The 14,954-nt window shown below is 41.4% G+C and overlaps 1 protein-coding gene across 1 annotated transcript in view; it reads right to left on the bottom strand.

Moving 5' to 3' along the window:
• Positions 1 to 10,365, bottom strand: part of KCNMB4 (potassium calcium-activated channel subfamily M regulatory beta subunit 4) — a 61,817-nt gene extending 51,452 nt beyond the window's left edge. The window contains exon 1 of the mRNA XM_060656988.3: positions 10,030 to 10,365. Within this exon, the coding sequence (XP_060512971.1) occupies positions 10,030 to 10,365 (336 nt within the window). The remainder of the gene's footprint in view (positions 1 to 10,029) is intronic.
• Between the last annotated feature and the right edge of the window lie 4,589 nt (positions 10,366 to 14,954).

Here is a 14,954-nt window from a genome sequence, read left to right as displayed (position 1 = left end):
ACCCTGAATCCCTTAAATTTCCATATGAACTTTAGGATCAGTTGGTCAATTTCTGCAAACAAAAATCCAGTTGAATTTTTGATAGGGATTATAATCAATCTGTAGATGAATTTGGGAAGTGTTGCCATCTTTACAATATTAAGTCTTCCAATCCACAAACAAAAGATATCTTTCCATTTATTTAGGTCTTCTTTAATTTCTCTTGATAGTGTTTTATAGCTTTCAAGGTACAAGTCTTTTGCTCTTTTGTTAGAAATACTCTTTTGTGAAATACATTCCTAAGTAATTTATCATTTTAATAATATTGTAAATAGAATTGTGTTCTTAATTTCATTTTTAGATTGTTCATTGTTAGTGTATAAAAATACAATTGATTTTTGTATATTGATCTTGTATTCTGTAACCTTGCTGAATTTATTATGTCTGACAGATGGGTTTTTTGTTTGTTTTGTTTTTGGTGGATTCTTTAGGAGTTTCTTTATACAAGATCACATGATTTGTAAATAGTTTTATGTCTTCCTTTCCAATCTGGCTGTCTTTTTACATTTTTTCCGTACCTAACCATCCTAGATAGAACTTCCAACATCAAACAGGGGTGGCAAGAGCAGACATCCTTGTCTTATTTCTGATCTTAGGGGAAAAGCTTTCAGTCTTTCACCATTTATTAGCTATTCGTAGTAGCCCTTTATCAAGTTGAGGAAGTTCTCGGCTATTCCTAGTTTGATTTTTTTTTTTAATCATGAGAGGATTTTGTTAAATGTTTTTTCTGCGTATACTGTAATAATCATGTGATTTCCATCCTTTAGTCTATTAATATGATGTATTAATTACATTGGTTGATTTTAGCATGTTGGACCAACCTGCATTCCTGGAATAAATCCCACTTGATCATGGTATATAATCACAAACTCTTTCAAACAATAGAAGAGGGAACACTTCCCAACTAATTCTATTACCATGATACCAAAGTCAGACAAAGACATCACAAGAAAACTACAGACCAATACACCTGATAAATACAGATGCAAAAATCCTCAACTAAATGCTAGTAAACCAAATAAATCTAGGAACATATAAAAAAAGGATTAAATACCATGACCAAGTTAGGAGAAAGGGGAATGAGTACTAATGTGTACGGGATTCCTTTTGGGAGTGATGAAAATATTCTAAAATAAGATAATGATAATGATTGCACAGTTTTGTGAATATACTAAAAACTGTACCTGTTGAAAGGGCAAATATCATTTTATGTGAATTACATGCCATTAAAAAAAAAGAAAGCTGCTTTCCATCTATTTTCTCTTTTTCCCCTTTCCTACTGCCTAAAAGACAGACATGATCAAGTTAGTAAAAGCATCCTAAGAGATTGTACAGCAACAAGACAGTAGGAACCTGGGTCTTTGGATGACCTTCCACATCCAAAGTCTGGCACAGCCCCATGGATTATGTACAGGCTCAGACATTTACAACAGAAAAAAAGAAAAGAAAAGAAAAGAAACTAGTACTTACTCTGTTTAGGTCACTGTGATTAGGTTCCTGTTAAAGCATCCCATCCAATATCCTAATTCTATTAGGTTGTTTCTACATTTCACTACTACACACAATTCTGCAATGAAATACCCCATATATACATTTCCTTGGATATGTGTTAGAGTTCTTTAGAGTAGATACCCTGAAGTGAAATTGTCAGGTTTTCAGATATGCACAGCTTCAGTTACACTTAATATGTTTGATTATTTCCCTAAATGGTTGAACCAATTTCCTAGCAATGGGTAAAACTTACCATTTTCTTCAATCCTCACCAACATTTGGTCATATGAAGCATATTAAGTTTTTCCAAAATGATGGGTGTGAAATGGTGTCCTGTTATTGTTGCCTTCTGAATTTCCCTGAGATTAGTGGAATTGAGCATCTTTTCACATTTATTGATCTTTGAGTTTCTTTTATGAATTGCTTGTACATATCTTTTGCTCATTTTCCCATTATATCATACACCATTGTCTTAATGATTTGTAGACATTTTCATTTTTGTTTATTACTGTTTTGCCATTATCTTGCACTAATATTTAGCTTTACTTCCGCTTAGTTTACAATAATTTTAGTCACATAGATATTGTTATTTTAATGTGCTCAAATGTGTCACTCTTTCCTCTTATTTGTTTAGTCTCATTTAAGAAAATATTTAAGCCTCTGTCATAAAGATATTTTCCCAAGCTTCCTCCTGAAAGTTTTATAGTTTTCTTTTCATATTTAGTTTTTCTTCCATTTGGAACTGGATTTTATGAGTGTGAAGTATGTGTCAGATTGTCTTTTTCATGTACAGCTAATTGACTCATTCTTTCCCTGAAGAGTTTTCCACATCTTCTATGTTTTTCAGTAAAATTTAATAATTGCTAATTTAATTTCTCTAAGGATACACTCTTTACCATTTCACTTTTAAAATTTGTCAAGGTTTATTTTATGACCCTGAATATGTTTTTGTAAATATTACACAAGCACTTAAAATAGTGTACACCTTGCTACAACTTAATATACTATTCTATACGTCAGTTGTCAGTCATTAAACATGTTATTTAAATCTATCATATAGGTGTCAATATTACTTTTGTCTGATTGTTTATTAGTCACAGAGGTGTGTTAAAATCTCTCACTCTCATGATAGACTTGTGTATTTCTCCATTGAGGTGTTTTATTTTTTTAATGTATTTTGAGGCTGTATTTTTAGGTATATCCCAATATAGAATTGCTATATTACACTGGATTTTTTTATAATTACAAAGTGTCCCTCCTTTTTATCTAGTAACAAATTTTTGCCTCAAAGTCTACTATATTTCATATAATATAGATACTCCAGTTTTTCTTTTCCTGTTTTGGTTGATGTTTGTATGTATATTTTCCCATCTTTTAACTTTCAACCTTTCTGTGTCCTTATATTCTATGTGTGACTCTTGAAAACAGCATATATTTGGGTTTGTTTGTTTTTTTCCAGTCTACAATCTCTGTCTTTTAAATGGAAGTTAATCCACTTACATTTAATATAATTACTTATAAATTGGCATTTAAATCTATCTTATTATTTTTTTTGTTGGTGTTCTACTTGTCTACATTTCTTTTTCTCCTTCTCCTTGCCTTCTTTTGGACTGTTTGCTTTATATTATTTCATCTTCCCCACCTATTTATACATTCTTTTACTTTACAAATTCTTGAACTTCAACATAGAACTACTAAGTCAGAAACTGGGGTGGAGTTTATGATTCAGTGGGCCTAAGATGAGACTTGAGAATGTGAATTTCTAGCAAATTCACAGTGCTCAGCATGGAGCCCGATGCAAGGCTTGAGATCATGACCTGAGCCAAAATCAAGAGTCAGATGTTCAACCAACTGAGCCACCCAAGCACCCCAAAATACTGAATCGTGATTACTCACCTACTCAAAAACTTTCCTTGGCTTCTGTGTTAGATTTCTGTTGTTGTAACACAAACTTAATGGCTTAAACAACACAAATTTATTATCTTAAAATTCTAGTGGTCAGAATTCTCAAATGGGTCTCACCAAACTGGGGCTGTATTCTCTTCTAGATTCTCTAAGGGATAATCTATTTTCTTGCCTTTCCCCGCTTCCTTGGAAAAGAAGGTTGCCTACATTCCTTGGCTCCACTTCTGTACTCAAAGTTAGCAATGCCTGGTTGAGTCTTTCTCATATTACATCACTCTGACCGCCTCTTTCACATTAAAGGAGGCTTGTGATTACCCTAGGCCCACCAGAATAATCTCCGTATTTTAATGTCAACTGATAAACTACCATAATTCCATCTGGAGCTTTAATTCCCCCTTACCAGGTAACATAAGATACTCACAGATTCTGGGGATTAAGATGTGGACATCTTGGGGGCACCTGGGTGGCTCAGTTGGTTTAGCATTTGACTTCAGCTCAGGTCATGATCTCATGGGTTCATGAGTTTGAGTCCCAGGTTGGGCTCTGTGCTGACAGCTCAGAGCCTGGAACCTGCTTCATATCTGTGTCTGCCTCTCTCTCTGCTCCTTCCTCACTCACCCTCTATCTCCCTCAAATATAAATAAACATTAAAAAAAATATTTAAAAAAAAAAAAGATGTGGACATCTTGGTGGGGGGGGGGGGCATTCTTCTTCCTATCATGGTTTCCCAATATCACCAAACCCAATTCCACATTATTGATCCCAGTTTACTCTCCCACCTTAGCCCTAAGACTCTGTTCTTTGTAACTGTGTTCCAACCACATGGTCTATCTGATGATTCCCCAACATAGCCTGCACTCACCCAGCTTTGCTTCTGGCATTTTCTCTTCCTTGATGTTCTCTTCATTCCTCCCTACTTTTTCTCCCAAGATGAAAATCCTATTCATTCTCAAATTTTCATAGCAAATGTTTCATTTCCCATGAAGCTTTTCTCCTAATCTTTCCTCTCTAGTGTTTGTACTTTCCTGTAGAACTTACATTACACTTCCTTTGATAGTTATTTGTGTTATTTCCTCTGCCGGAGAATGAACTCATTGAGGGCAGAAACGTATGGATTCATCCTCACTTGTATGTCTGTTAGACATATCTAAGACTAAACCCTTGTTTTCCATTCACACTCCTCCCAAACTACTCTTCTCTAGTTTTCCCATCTAGTAAAATCACCTCCCTTCACCCAGTTGGGCTTACCACAAACTGCTGAGTCATCTTTGACCAGTCCATCAGTGAACTTCACCAATGCTCACCCCTGATCTAAGTCACCATCACCATTTGCCTGCCCTACTAGACTCCTTGTTTTCAATCCTGCCCCTGCATCTCTTACCTTGCACAAGTGAGCATGTGTATATGCATGTACACACACAAATACACAAAAATTCTATTCTCCATCCAGCATCCAGAAGGATCATCTACATTTTTTAGAAGTTTAAGTCTGATTATATCTCAGTCCTGCTTAATGTCAGACAGCTTACCATCATACACAGAACAGAATCCAAAGGTCTTACAGTGTTCTGTAAGGTCTAACCTCACCTCCCACTGTTTCACGTCTTGCTCACTGTAGTCCGGCCTTATTGTCATCCTTACTGTTCCTCACATTAGCCTGGCAGCCACTTGCCCCAGGGCCTCTGCACTTACTGTGCCCTCAGCCTGTGAAACACTCTTTCTCAAGACAGCTATATGATTGACTCTTTTCTGTCCTCTATGCCTCTATTCACCCCCTCATGTTCTTTGGTCTCTGTACAAATGTCACTTAACCACTGTGTGCAAAAGGGCAGCCCTTCATTTCTTCCACCAGTCTGTACCCTTTTGCTGCCTGAATTTTCTTTACACCTTTACCATTACATGACATTACATTATAAGTGTATTTCTTGTCTGTCAGCATCTACCAAAACATAAACTTCAGACTTTATTTTGATCTCTATTCTAGTCTCAGAACCTGGAAGCATGCATTGCACAGAGGAGGCATTTAACAAACATTTGTTAAATGAATAAACTTATCTTTGTATGTCCTTGTTTCTTCTTTTTTTTTTTTTAGTTTATTTATTTTTGAGAGAGAGAGGTGAGTGTGTGTGTGCAAGCATTGGAGTAGGGCAGTAAGAGAGGACAAAGAGAATCCCAAGCACAGAGCCTGATATGGGGCTCAAACTCTCGAATCATAAGATTACAACGTGAGGTAAAACCAAGAGTTGGACGCTTAACCAACTGAGCCACTCAGGCGCCCCTGTATGTCCTTATTTCCTGCCCAGTCCTTTGATCATAAGATGCTAAGACGTACTCCTGTTTCTTGCTCCATCCTTTGATCACGGAGGCTAAGCAAGTATTGGAGGAATTGGATTTTACGTACTTGCCAAGTTATTTAATATAATCACCAGAGGAAAAAACCACAGCAAGCCATCCTTATCATAGAGAAATAAAGATTATAGAGAAATTGTCACAATCCAGTTTAGCCTTTGATTACTTAGTTTTGATGTGATGGACCTCCCTAGAGCACAAAGTGTATCATACTGAACATTTATTTCTAGGATGCAGTTCAGAAATCAACCCCAGGAGACCACACTGTCTACACAGGATGTGTGACTGGGGGGCCCGGGGACGGGGCTTTGGGACATACCAGTGTGGTTGTGAAGGATACCAAGGGAACTGTAAGCTGCGAGGAACACAGTTAGGGACATTCAGTTTCAGAGGATACACTCAAAAGTCTAAAGTTTTTCTTCTCTTCAGTGAATTTCTCTCACTTTCACAGTACTATTCTTAGGAATAGACTTTTTCCCTTTGTGTCTAGGTTTTTCAGACCAGAGAACAACAACAACAACAACAACAACAACAACAACAAACCTCAAAACAAAAATAAAACACATAGCTTCTAATCACTCACTCTCTTATTGCACAAACAAGAGATAGTTTTAAAAATTCATCTTTTCTCTGGCACCCGATGTATATATTGATGTGAGAGCAAATGTCTGGAACTGCATTAAGTTCATTTAAGCTAAACCAATTTTAAATGACCATTTCGACACTAATGTTAAATGATCCTCTTCTTTTCCTTCAGAATTTCCTTGAGTCTGTCCTTTTATGCCAGTTCCCTATATTCAGTAGGATCAGTAACATCTTTTAACCTAAAAAGACAAGTATTAATCACAATGGATCCTTTCGGTTCTTATTTTACTTTTCTTGCACAACAGATGAGTATGTTTTCTAATCCAGTAATTTTTGACTCTGTCTACACATTAGAGTCACTTCCAGAACTTTTTAAAAAATACCAACTCTCAGGACTCTTCCAAGACCAAGTCCAAATCTCTAAGGGTGGGACCCAAGCATAAGAATTTCTTTGTAAAGTTTCCCTAGTGATTTTTTTTTTTTTTTTTTTAGAAAGAGAGAGAGAGAGAGAGAGAGAGAGAGCGCCCATGAGCAGGGCTGGGGCAGAGGGACAGAGAGAGAATCTTAAGCAGGTTACATGCCCAGCGCAGAACCCAATGCGGGGCTTGATCTCGAGACTGTCAGATCATGACCTGAGCTTAAATCAAGAGTCCAATGCTTAAGGGACTGAGCTACCCTGGAGCCCCTCCCCCAGTGATTCTAATGTGCAGCCAAGGTTAAGAACCAAAGCTCTTAGCACACACAACTGCTAGTCCCTCAGAAACAATGCAGTGATGGGAATAGCACCCAGAGGGAGCGTATCCCACATTTAGATTTCACTATGGTTAAATCACAGAGCAGGTCATTGCCCTATGTGTAACTAGTAGACTTGAATACTATATTATATGACCGGATAGAGTGATTACCCTTGACAATATGGATATGATTCAAACCATAAATAAGCTGAAGAACACTTAAAGATATCTTAGACAGGACTAGTCAAAGGTCACATGTGTTCATACTATCTTCTTTGGTAGTCTTTGTCTAAAGAAGTTATACATGTGCAATATTCTTTCCCTTTCCCTGCCTTTTACTATAATTAACGCAGCAAACTCAAGGGAGGGGTGGGGGAAAGTCCTTGTTCTTTTTCTTTCTAAGAAGTGATTTCCTAAAAATGGTTTCTTGTGGGGAGTGGGTCCTGAAGAAGAGAAGGTTGAAGGTGATTAGGATCCTTGGCACTGAAGGGAATCCAGACATTCTACAGAGGGAATGGGTGGGGAACCCAGGCCTTCGATAATTAGGTGATGCAAGGCAAAGAAAAGACCTAGGCACCCAAGAGGCATCAGGAATGGGCAAAGGGGCCTGCCTACTTCTAAGGGCACTGTGGACACATTCTGCTTAGGTACCGGGTTCTGGCACAATATCAGTTATGTTGAATTTTTCCATCACTAATCGCTTACAAGAATTGTACTTTAATTGTCCAAAAGTAGAAAGGTGACTGCAAAAGAACAAACTTATGTTCTATAAATGCCATAATGTAATCATAATTTGGATAAAGATGTGTACTGGTCTGGCTAAGGAAACCTTGACTAAATTCACTGGGCTGTTGCTCATCATTTGTGTGTGTGTGTGTGTGTGTGTGTGTGTGTGTGTGTGTGTGTGTGTGTGTGACATAAATATCTTTCTCCAGTTCTGTCATTTCTTGAATACTTTATAAAATGTCATTTTGTTCAGACACTTCTTCAAAACAATTGTTGCTGGAATCTGAACTGGCACTGGAAGAAAATAGATTATTTGCAACAGAGAGAGAGAGAGAGAGAGAGAGAGAGAGAGAGGGAGATAAAATTGTAGTATTACATAAAGCATTATGACTGCTTCCAAGTGATTTAAAAATCTATGTCCTAATGATCCCAATTTACTTTTTCTGCCAGATCCTTCAAAATTGCCTGGAAATTACAAGCAGGCTTTTTGCAGTAAATTCTAACTTCTCAATGTCTTGATCAGATATTAGCCATTTATTGGTATATGTGTATATACTTTATTATTAGTGCCTGAACCACTATCTTAAACTAATTAGCAGTGTTTCACCAATTATAGCAATGCCTCCTAAATGGTGAACTACCATATAATTTCTAAATCACTATTACTGCTTGGCACCTTCTTTTATATTAATGGTTTAATCCTGAAGAAAAAAAAAAAAAGTGATGTTTCTAAAACCCTAAGGGTTTCTTTTGAAGTTACTGAGCTTTAAGCAGATTAACTTATATTTGTTTTCCAGAGTGTGCTTCTTCAGGACACTGATTATACCTTATCTAAATCTGTACTTTTATATTTATTTATATTCACTTCTTATATGTTATCTTCATTTTTAAGGTAAATGAATACATGTTTGTCAGCAGGAGCATCTTTTTAAAAGAGAAGTCATTTTGTAAAGGAATTCCTTTTTTTTTAATTTCCCCAATTCAAGAATTTACTGTTTGTTTAAGGAAACAAGACCCTGAGTTTTACTGCAGAGAAATGGTAACGTTTGTTTTAAGTACTCTTCAAATGCTAATATATATATATATTTTTCCCTTTTGGATTAATATATCTTGTCACATTTAACAGAAAGTTTTCCTGTGTACACAAGACTCATTCCCTTTTGTTTTTCTGCTGGAATTTCTAGCAGAGCCCTCACCAAGAGGGAAAATGACAGTAACGTTAAAGAAGAAAGACACTTTCACTCGATAGTTAAGCGACAAGCAAGGTAAAAACGGACCAAGAGAAGATAAGAAAGAAAATCCTTCTTGCAGAACCAGGCGCACTACAAAGCTCAATTAGTTCACAGACTGAGGACACTGCTTTTTATAAGTTTTTTCTCTCCACTGGGAACAGTTTTCTGAGTCTCCCTCTCTCGGCTATCCATCCCTCGAGTCCTAACCAGGTTTTTTCTTTATTGCTTGAGAGAAAGTTGCCAGGGAAGGAATATTCGGTACATATCACGAAGGGTTTTCTATTTTCAGTAAGTTTTACCGTTCTCCAGATGGCTCCCGATCGTCCCTAGACACACAGAGTCACTAGGCTTCCTCCCGACCCTTTTGAGAATCTGTTTCGTGAAAACCAGGAGCTCTCTGTAAACCCCGGAAACAGACTTGTTCGGAATTTCGCATGTGATTTCCACGTCGTCTGTTGACCCTCATCTTTGCCGCCCAAGTTAAAAACGTCTGTTTAGAGTTAAAGGGCAAGGAACCCTCTAACATCTTCCAAGGGGCCCAAAGATCTCGAGCTCCCAAAGCCAGTGCTTGACGCGGCCCGTGGGAGCTCAGACCTTGACCGAGCGCCGGAGTAGGTGGATCCCTGCTACCCACTGGCTTTAACAGGAGGAAAAGTAACTTTCCGCTCCTTGCACGTCTCCAAAGTCCGACCTGTAGGCGCCGGACTGAGCTGGGCCAAGGTCTCAAAATCTGAGACGAGACAAGAGAGATGTGTAAAGAAAGCCTCAGGGCATTACCGGTCGCCGCACACGAACCCCGGGCCCCGGGACTCCCGGCTGTGCTCACTGCGGGTCCAACGCCCCGTCGCCTCCTAGGGACGCGAGCAAAAAGACACTCCGAGCCCGCCCCGCGCGGCGTCTGACACCGAGGCTCCCCCAAGCTTCAAGACCTCCGCAGGAGCCAGGCATCGCTCGCGGGGCGTCCTTACCTTGGGGTTGGTCAGGAGCTGGTGCTCGTCGCTGTGCAGCAGCGCCCTGGAGTTGGACTCGGAGTTGTTCACGTAGACCTGGACGCAGGGGTACTGCGAGGTGCCCCTGCAGTCGGCGCCACAGGTGAAGGTGCACTCAAAGACCTCGCCGATCTGCTGCACCGACAGCACCGTGCAGTTGGCCGCCGTGGCTTGCAGATCCTGCAGCGCGGGACTGAGCCAGCAGAAGCCGAAGATAAAGAGCGACACGACGCCAGAGATGATGAGAAACAAGCCGAGCCGGATGCTCTTGTCCTCGGCTTCCGTGTACTCGTAAGCCACCCGGAGCTTCGCCATCGCCCCCCACTCCCGGCGGCTGGCGCGCTCCCCCCGCCCCCTCCCGCCCCCGGCGCCCAGCCCGACTGCCTCGGGCGGGAGGAGCCGCCGCCGCCGCCGCGCGACAGCAGGGGAGTGGGCGGCGAGGGGGAGCGCGCAAGAACAAAGGGCCGAGGCCGGCGACGCCCCCGGCGGCGGCAGCGCCCCCCGCCCCACCCCCCCCAGCCCCGCCGCCAGCCGGGCCCCGGAGGCTCGCGGTGCGACCGCTGCTTCAGAGCCTCCTGCACCCTCGGGCGCGAGGAGCGCACGGGCGGCTCCTGCCTCCAGCGCCCCCTGCCAGCCTCCGCCCCCGCGCTCTCCCCGCCTCCCCCACCCCGCCTCCTCTCGCCCGGTGTCTCCCCGTCTCCATCGCCTGCTGGCCGCCGCCCCGCCGGCTCTCCGGGCAGCTGCCCCGAGGGCAGGCGCGGCTGGGCTGGGCCGAGCCCCGGGGCTCCCCGGAGCGGGAGGCGGCTCCGCCCGGCCCCACCCGCCGCCGACCGGGGCCTTCCCGCCCCGCCCGCCGCGGGGGCGTCTCCCGTGGGCGAGGGGCGGGCGAGCACCGCGGTGGGGGGCGGCGGCGGGCGCTTGAGATCCTCTTTAAATCCCCCTTGGAGGGACGTCTGAGATGAAAGCTGAGGATCGATCGAGCTTCACCCGAGTGAAAGTTAAAAACAGAAACGGAAAACAGGGAGCGAGGGCGTAGTGCGAGTGGAGCGGCGGGAATCTTGAACTCCGAACGGGGATTGGTCAGCCAGCAGGGAGAGCGAGCCAGCGGCCAGGCGGCCGGCGCTCCGGGAAAACGCGCAGCCCTGCCAGGCTGGTGGGGAGGAGGTCCCCGGGCGAGGGGCGTGCGCTGGGTGCGCCCCGGGGAGACCGGGCCACACGTTCCCGGGCCGGGGCGGGCGCGCGGACCCGCAGTCGGCGGGGCGGGGGGCGTGACCCGCCGCCCTCCCCTTCCACGCCCAGCGAGCGCTGAAACTGTCCGGCCGAAGAGTCCTAGCTCTCCCAACCGCCTCGGCGCGGGCCCGCGCACCCCCGGCCCCGGCCCCCAGCACGCCCCCGAGGGCGCCAGGATAGGAGTGGAACGGGCTGATTCAGGGGTTTGCTGTGGAGGCATCGCGCGTGGGACAGCAGCCTGCGACTGGCGAGACCAAGGAAACTCGCTGCCGGGGTCCTGGCTGGATCTAGCGGAAACTCAGGTCTCCGGCAGCCAGGTGAACCCCAACTCGATTTGCCCCGAGGCTGGGGCTGAGTAGGGACCGAAGGAAACAGCCTTGCAGCCCTGGATGGAGACACCACTTTCCCCATCAGGACGGTCCCCTCGCTCCCGGACTCCCGAGAACAGAATCCTTTCTGTTGTTTCCTTCCTTAGGAACCTTGCCACCCTTGGCCCACCCCGGAATTTGTAGATGAACTACCCAGGAGCGGTGTATGAGGCGACAGCGGCGCGCAGACCCGCTTTGGGACAGGTACCGTTTCTAGAGCTGCATTCTGCTGTCTTCATTCTTGCAGTTGCTCCTTCTACCCCCTCCTCTTCTGTGCATACTTTCGGCTTCTATTCTTTCATGACCTTTTTTTTTTTTTTTTTTTTTAAAGATTATCTTTTTCCAAGCCACGCTTCTATCATATCAAACTTGAGAACTATCTCGACCTACATTTTGAAGAATCGAAATGTTCACTTTGCAAAGCATGTAAACATATCTTTCTCTTGATTTGCAAGTCCCAAATGGGTATACTCTTAATTAAATTCAGTTATGTTTCTGATGAATGTGGAAACACCAAATCATGGAATTCTTGACTTCTCTTTCTTGGATTTCAAATGTTAGCTACTTAACTGGTATTAAGTATCTTTCAACTGCAGTTCTGATATGTTACTTTGAAGTACTCATTCCTTTATGTGGTAGGTAACAGTATTTCCAAGCAAGGAGAAAAACAAGTTTAAATTACAGGAAGACCCTAAGTGTTTTTCTGAAAAAATCAAGATGATACAGGGTTTGGAAGATTTCCAAATCAGGAAGACACCTTGTACTTAATACCTTTCAAGTTTTGAGAGAATAGATTTCCTTCTTTCTTACCTAAGAAGTATGTGATTTTCTGCCCTTTCTGTTGGCATGAAGACAATTGTTGGTGATTACATTATCCGAAAGGGAAAATGAGTTTAATCATTGAAGCAACTTAACCTGAGATCACAGATCTTTGGCCTCAATCTTTTTCCTACTGCAGGTTATAAACATCTTCCTTTTCAAGAACGCTCAAGCCAATCTAAGATCTGAGGCACCGGTGAGGAGATAACAACAGCCAATTATCCTACCTTGGTATGCTGAGCAACTTAACCTTGAAGCAGAATTAACTCTTATCAGTGGTCTTATTAGTGGCCTTAAAACACAGGGATGGGGATGCCCAAAGATAATTTAGTAAGTATGATTAATTTTTCAATGATTCCAGAGCTCAAAGAGTTCTGTAAGTGAACCTTCTGCCCCAAAACTGAAGTAAGATGGTTTTCATGTATCAGAAAATTCTGCCTTAATTTAACCTAAATTCTTAAGGGCTTTTAAACCCATTTTCCTCCCAAGTTCTGCATTAAGTCACTCTCCTTCCTTATAATTAAAATGTTTGCAGAAACTGTTGCCATCTAGCCTTCTGTTCTTTAAACATTTACTTTTCTCCCTTATTTCCTATTTTTAAGTCAGCTTTGCTGTTCTTCTGAACCCTTTCGTTATCTTCATGTCTTTCTTACTGAAAGTCAAACATATCAAAAGACTCCCCACATTAAATAAATTTCTGTTTTATCCTTAATGGAACACTGTGTTTGTTATTAGTTTCATTCAGTTGACTTGGAGCTGCCGCATCTCATTTCTAACATTCAGTAAGGCAGGCCCTCAGTTTCAGAAAATGAGTCACCATCGACTCTCTAAGTTAGAGTAGTGGTAACAACCCTTGGGAAAAAGATGCTAAGCTCTGAAGTGACTTGGCATCTTGTTTCTGTGGAGGGCAGAGGCAGCACAGATTTTAATAAAAGCTAGTTCTTTGCCTGGTTCGCCACCAATTAAAAGACTACAAATGTGACACACAGAACCAGACCAACTTATTTGCTGTACATCATTGTCTGCAGCAATGTTTTCAGGAGAATCATGGTCAAGCCTTGATGTTCTTTTCAAAAGAAAAATAAAACCTACCTAAGCAAGAACATTAAAACCATTGTTATTCATAATTTGTTCTCTTCAGTATTCACAGAAGTCCTGTGACTAATGTTAAAGCTGCAATATACAATTCCACATGTATACATACCTTTATTAAAAGATTTCAAAAAGAATTATCATAAGGAGAGCTTCGGTATCCTAGAGTAGAGAGGAATTTAGAGCATGTTGGGAAAATGTTTACACACTGTTTTAAAAATTGGCACATTGTGAAGTTTTTGAACAACAAACTGCTACTATACATTTCTTAAATAACTAAAGTACATAGAACAGAAAATTAATATTGTATCATCACCTTTTTTCATTAAAATTCACCTTTTGGATGGGTTTTAGATGTTTGCAACTAGAATAATTAGGTACGTAATAAACAAATGAAAGCATGAATGATCCAACAAAGAACACTATATAGAAAATTTTATCTTTTCATTCAGTTTATGCAATTGACAATTTTGTTGTAGAAAACTGTTTCTGCTTTATTTAGTCTTGACTTAAATGACTTACAGTTGAACTAAGTAAGTCATTTCCAGCTTGCCGATATCAAGAAATTAACTTTCTTGCCATGCTTCATGGTGAATGTTAAATATTAGTCTCAGAATTTTGAATTCAAAATTTCCTGGGAAGCCACTATTTTTCTAATTTTTGTTTTTTCCTGCCCATAAATTTTACCTATTATATTGAACATATAATTTTTGAGAACACTACTTACTATTTTCTATATTTATAATCATATTAAAACAGGAAGGAATCTTAAGTATCACCTAATTCACCATTAAGCAGGAAAGGATGCTCCCAAAGACTGTATTTTGTTTGAAGTAGCAGAGAATGATTATTAAAGTATTTTTTAAGTTCAGATTTGTTTGCATATAACCTTTATGTTTGCCATTGAGAAAGAGAAGCAAAAAGCACAATCACGTCATATTAGTACATTCGTAACACAGAAGTGTAGCTAGATTTCCTAAATTCGTATCATCTGTTATCTTTCATGTTAATGGGAGTGAACTTCTATGGGAGATAATATATACACATATGTAGTAAAAAGGAAAGAAGCTTTGGAACTAGAAAGCAAGAAGCGAAGCGGTTTTGGTCCCAACATTTAATAGTAAATAATTTGACATAAGTAATTCATGTCCTTAGATTGTTTCCTCCTCCTCTTGTGAAAGGGTTGGACTAGAAGATTCTTGATTTTGATTTTGATTCCAAATTGACTTTGTTCTTGCCTTGTTCTTCAGAAACTTGGCTATTGCTATCTAACAGTACATAGTCAAGTCAAAAGGTCTTCTAATAATTCCAAAACATGGACAGCATCTCCTAGCACAGTGGCTAACAGAGACAGCATTTGTCTTTGGGAAAATGCGCCTACATCTACTGAGTACC

This window comes from Panthera onca, chromosome B4 (genome assembly GCF_046562875.1).
Source record: "Panthera onca isolate mPanOnc1 chromosome B4, mPanOnc1 haplotype 2, whole genome shotgun sequence".
NCBI classification, from domain to species: domain Eukaryota; kingdom Metazoa; phylum Chordata; class Mammalia; order Carnivora; family Felidae; genus Panthera; species Panthera onca.
The sequence above is the reverse complement of the archived record's forward strand: the minus strand, read 5'-3'. Positions and strand labels throughout refer to the sequence as shown.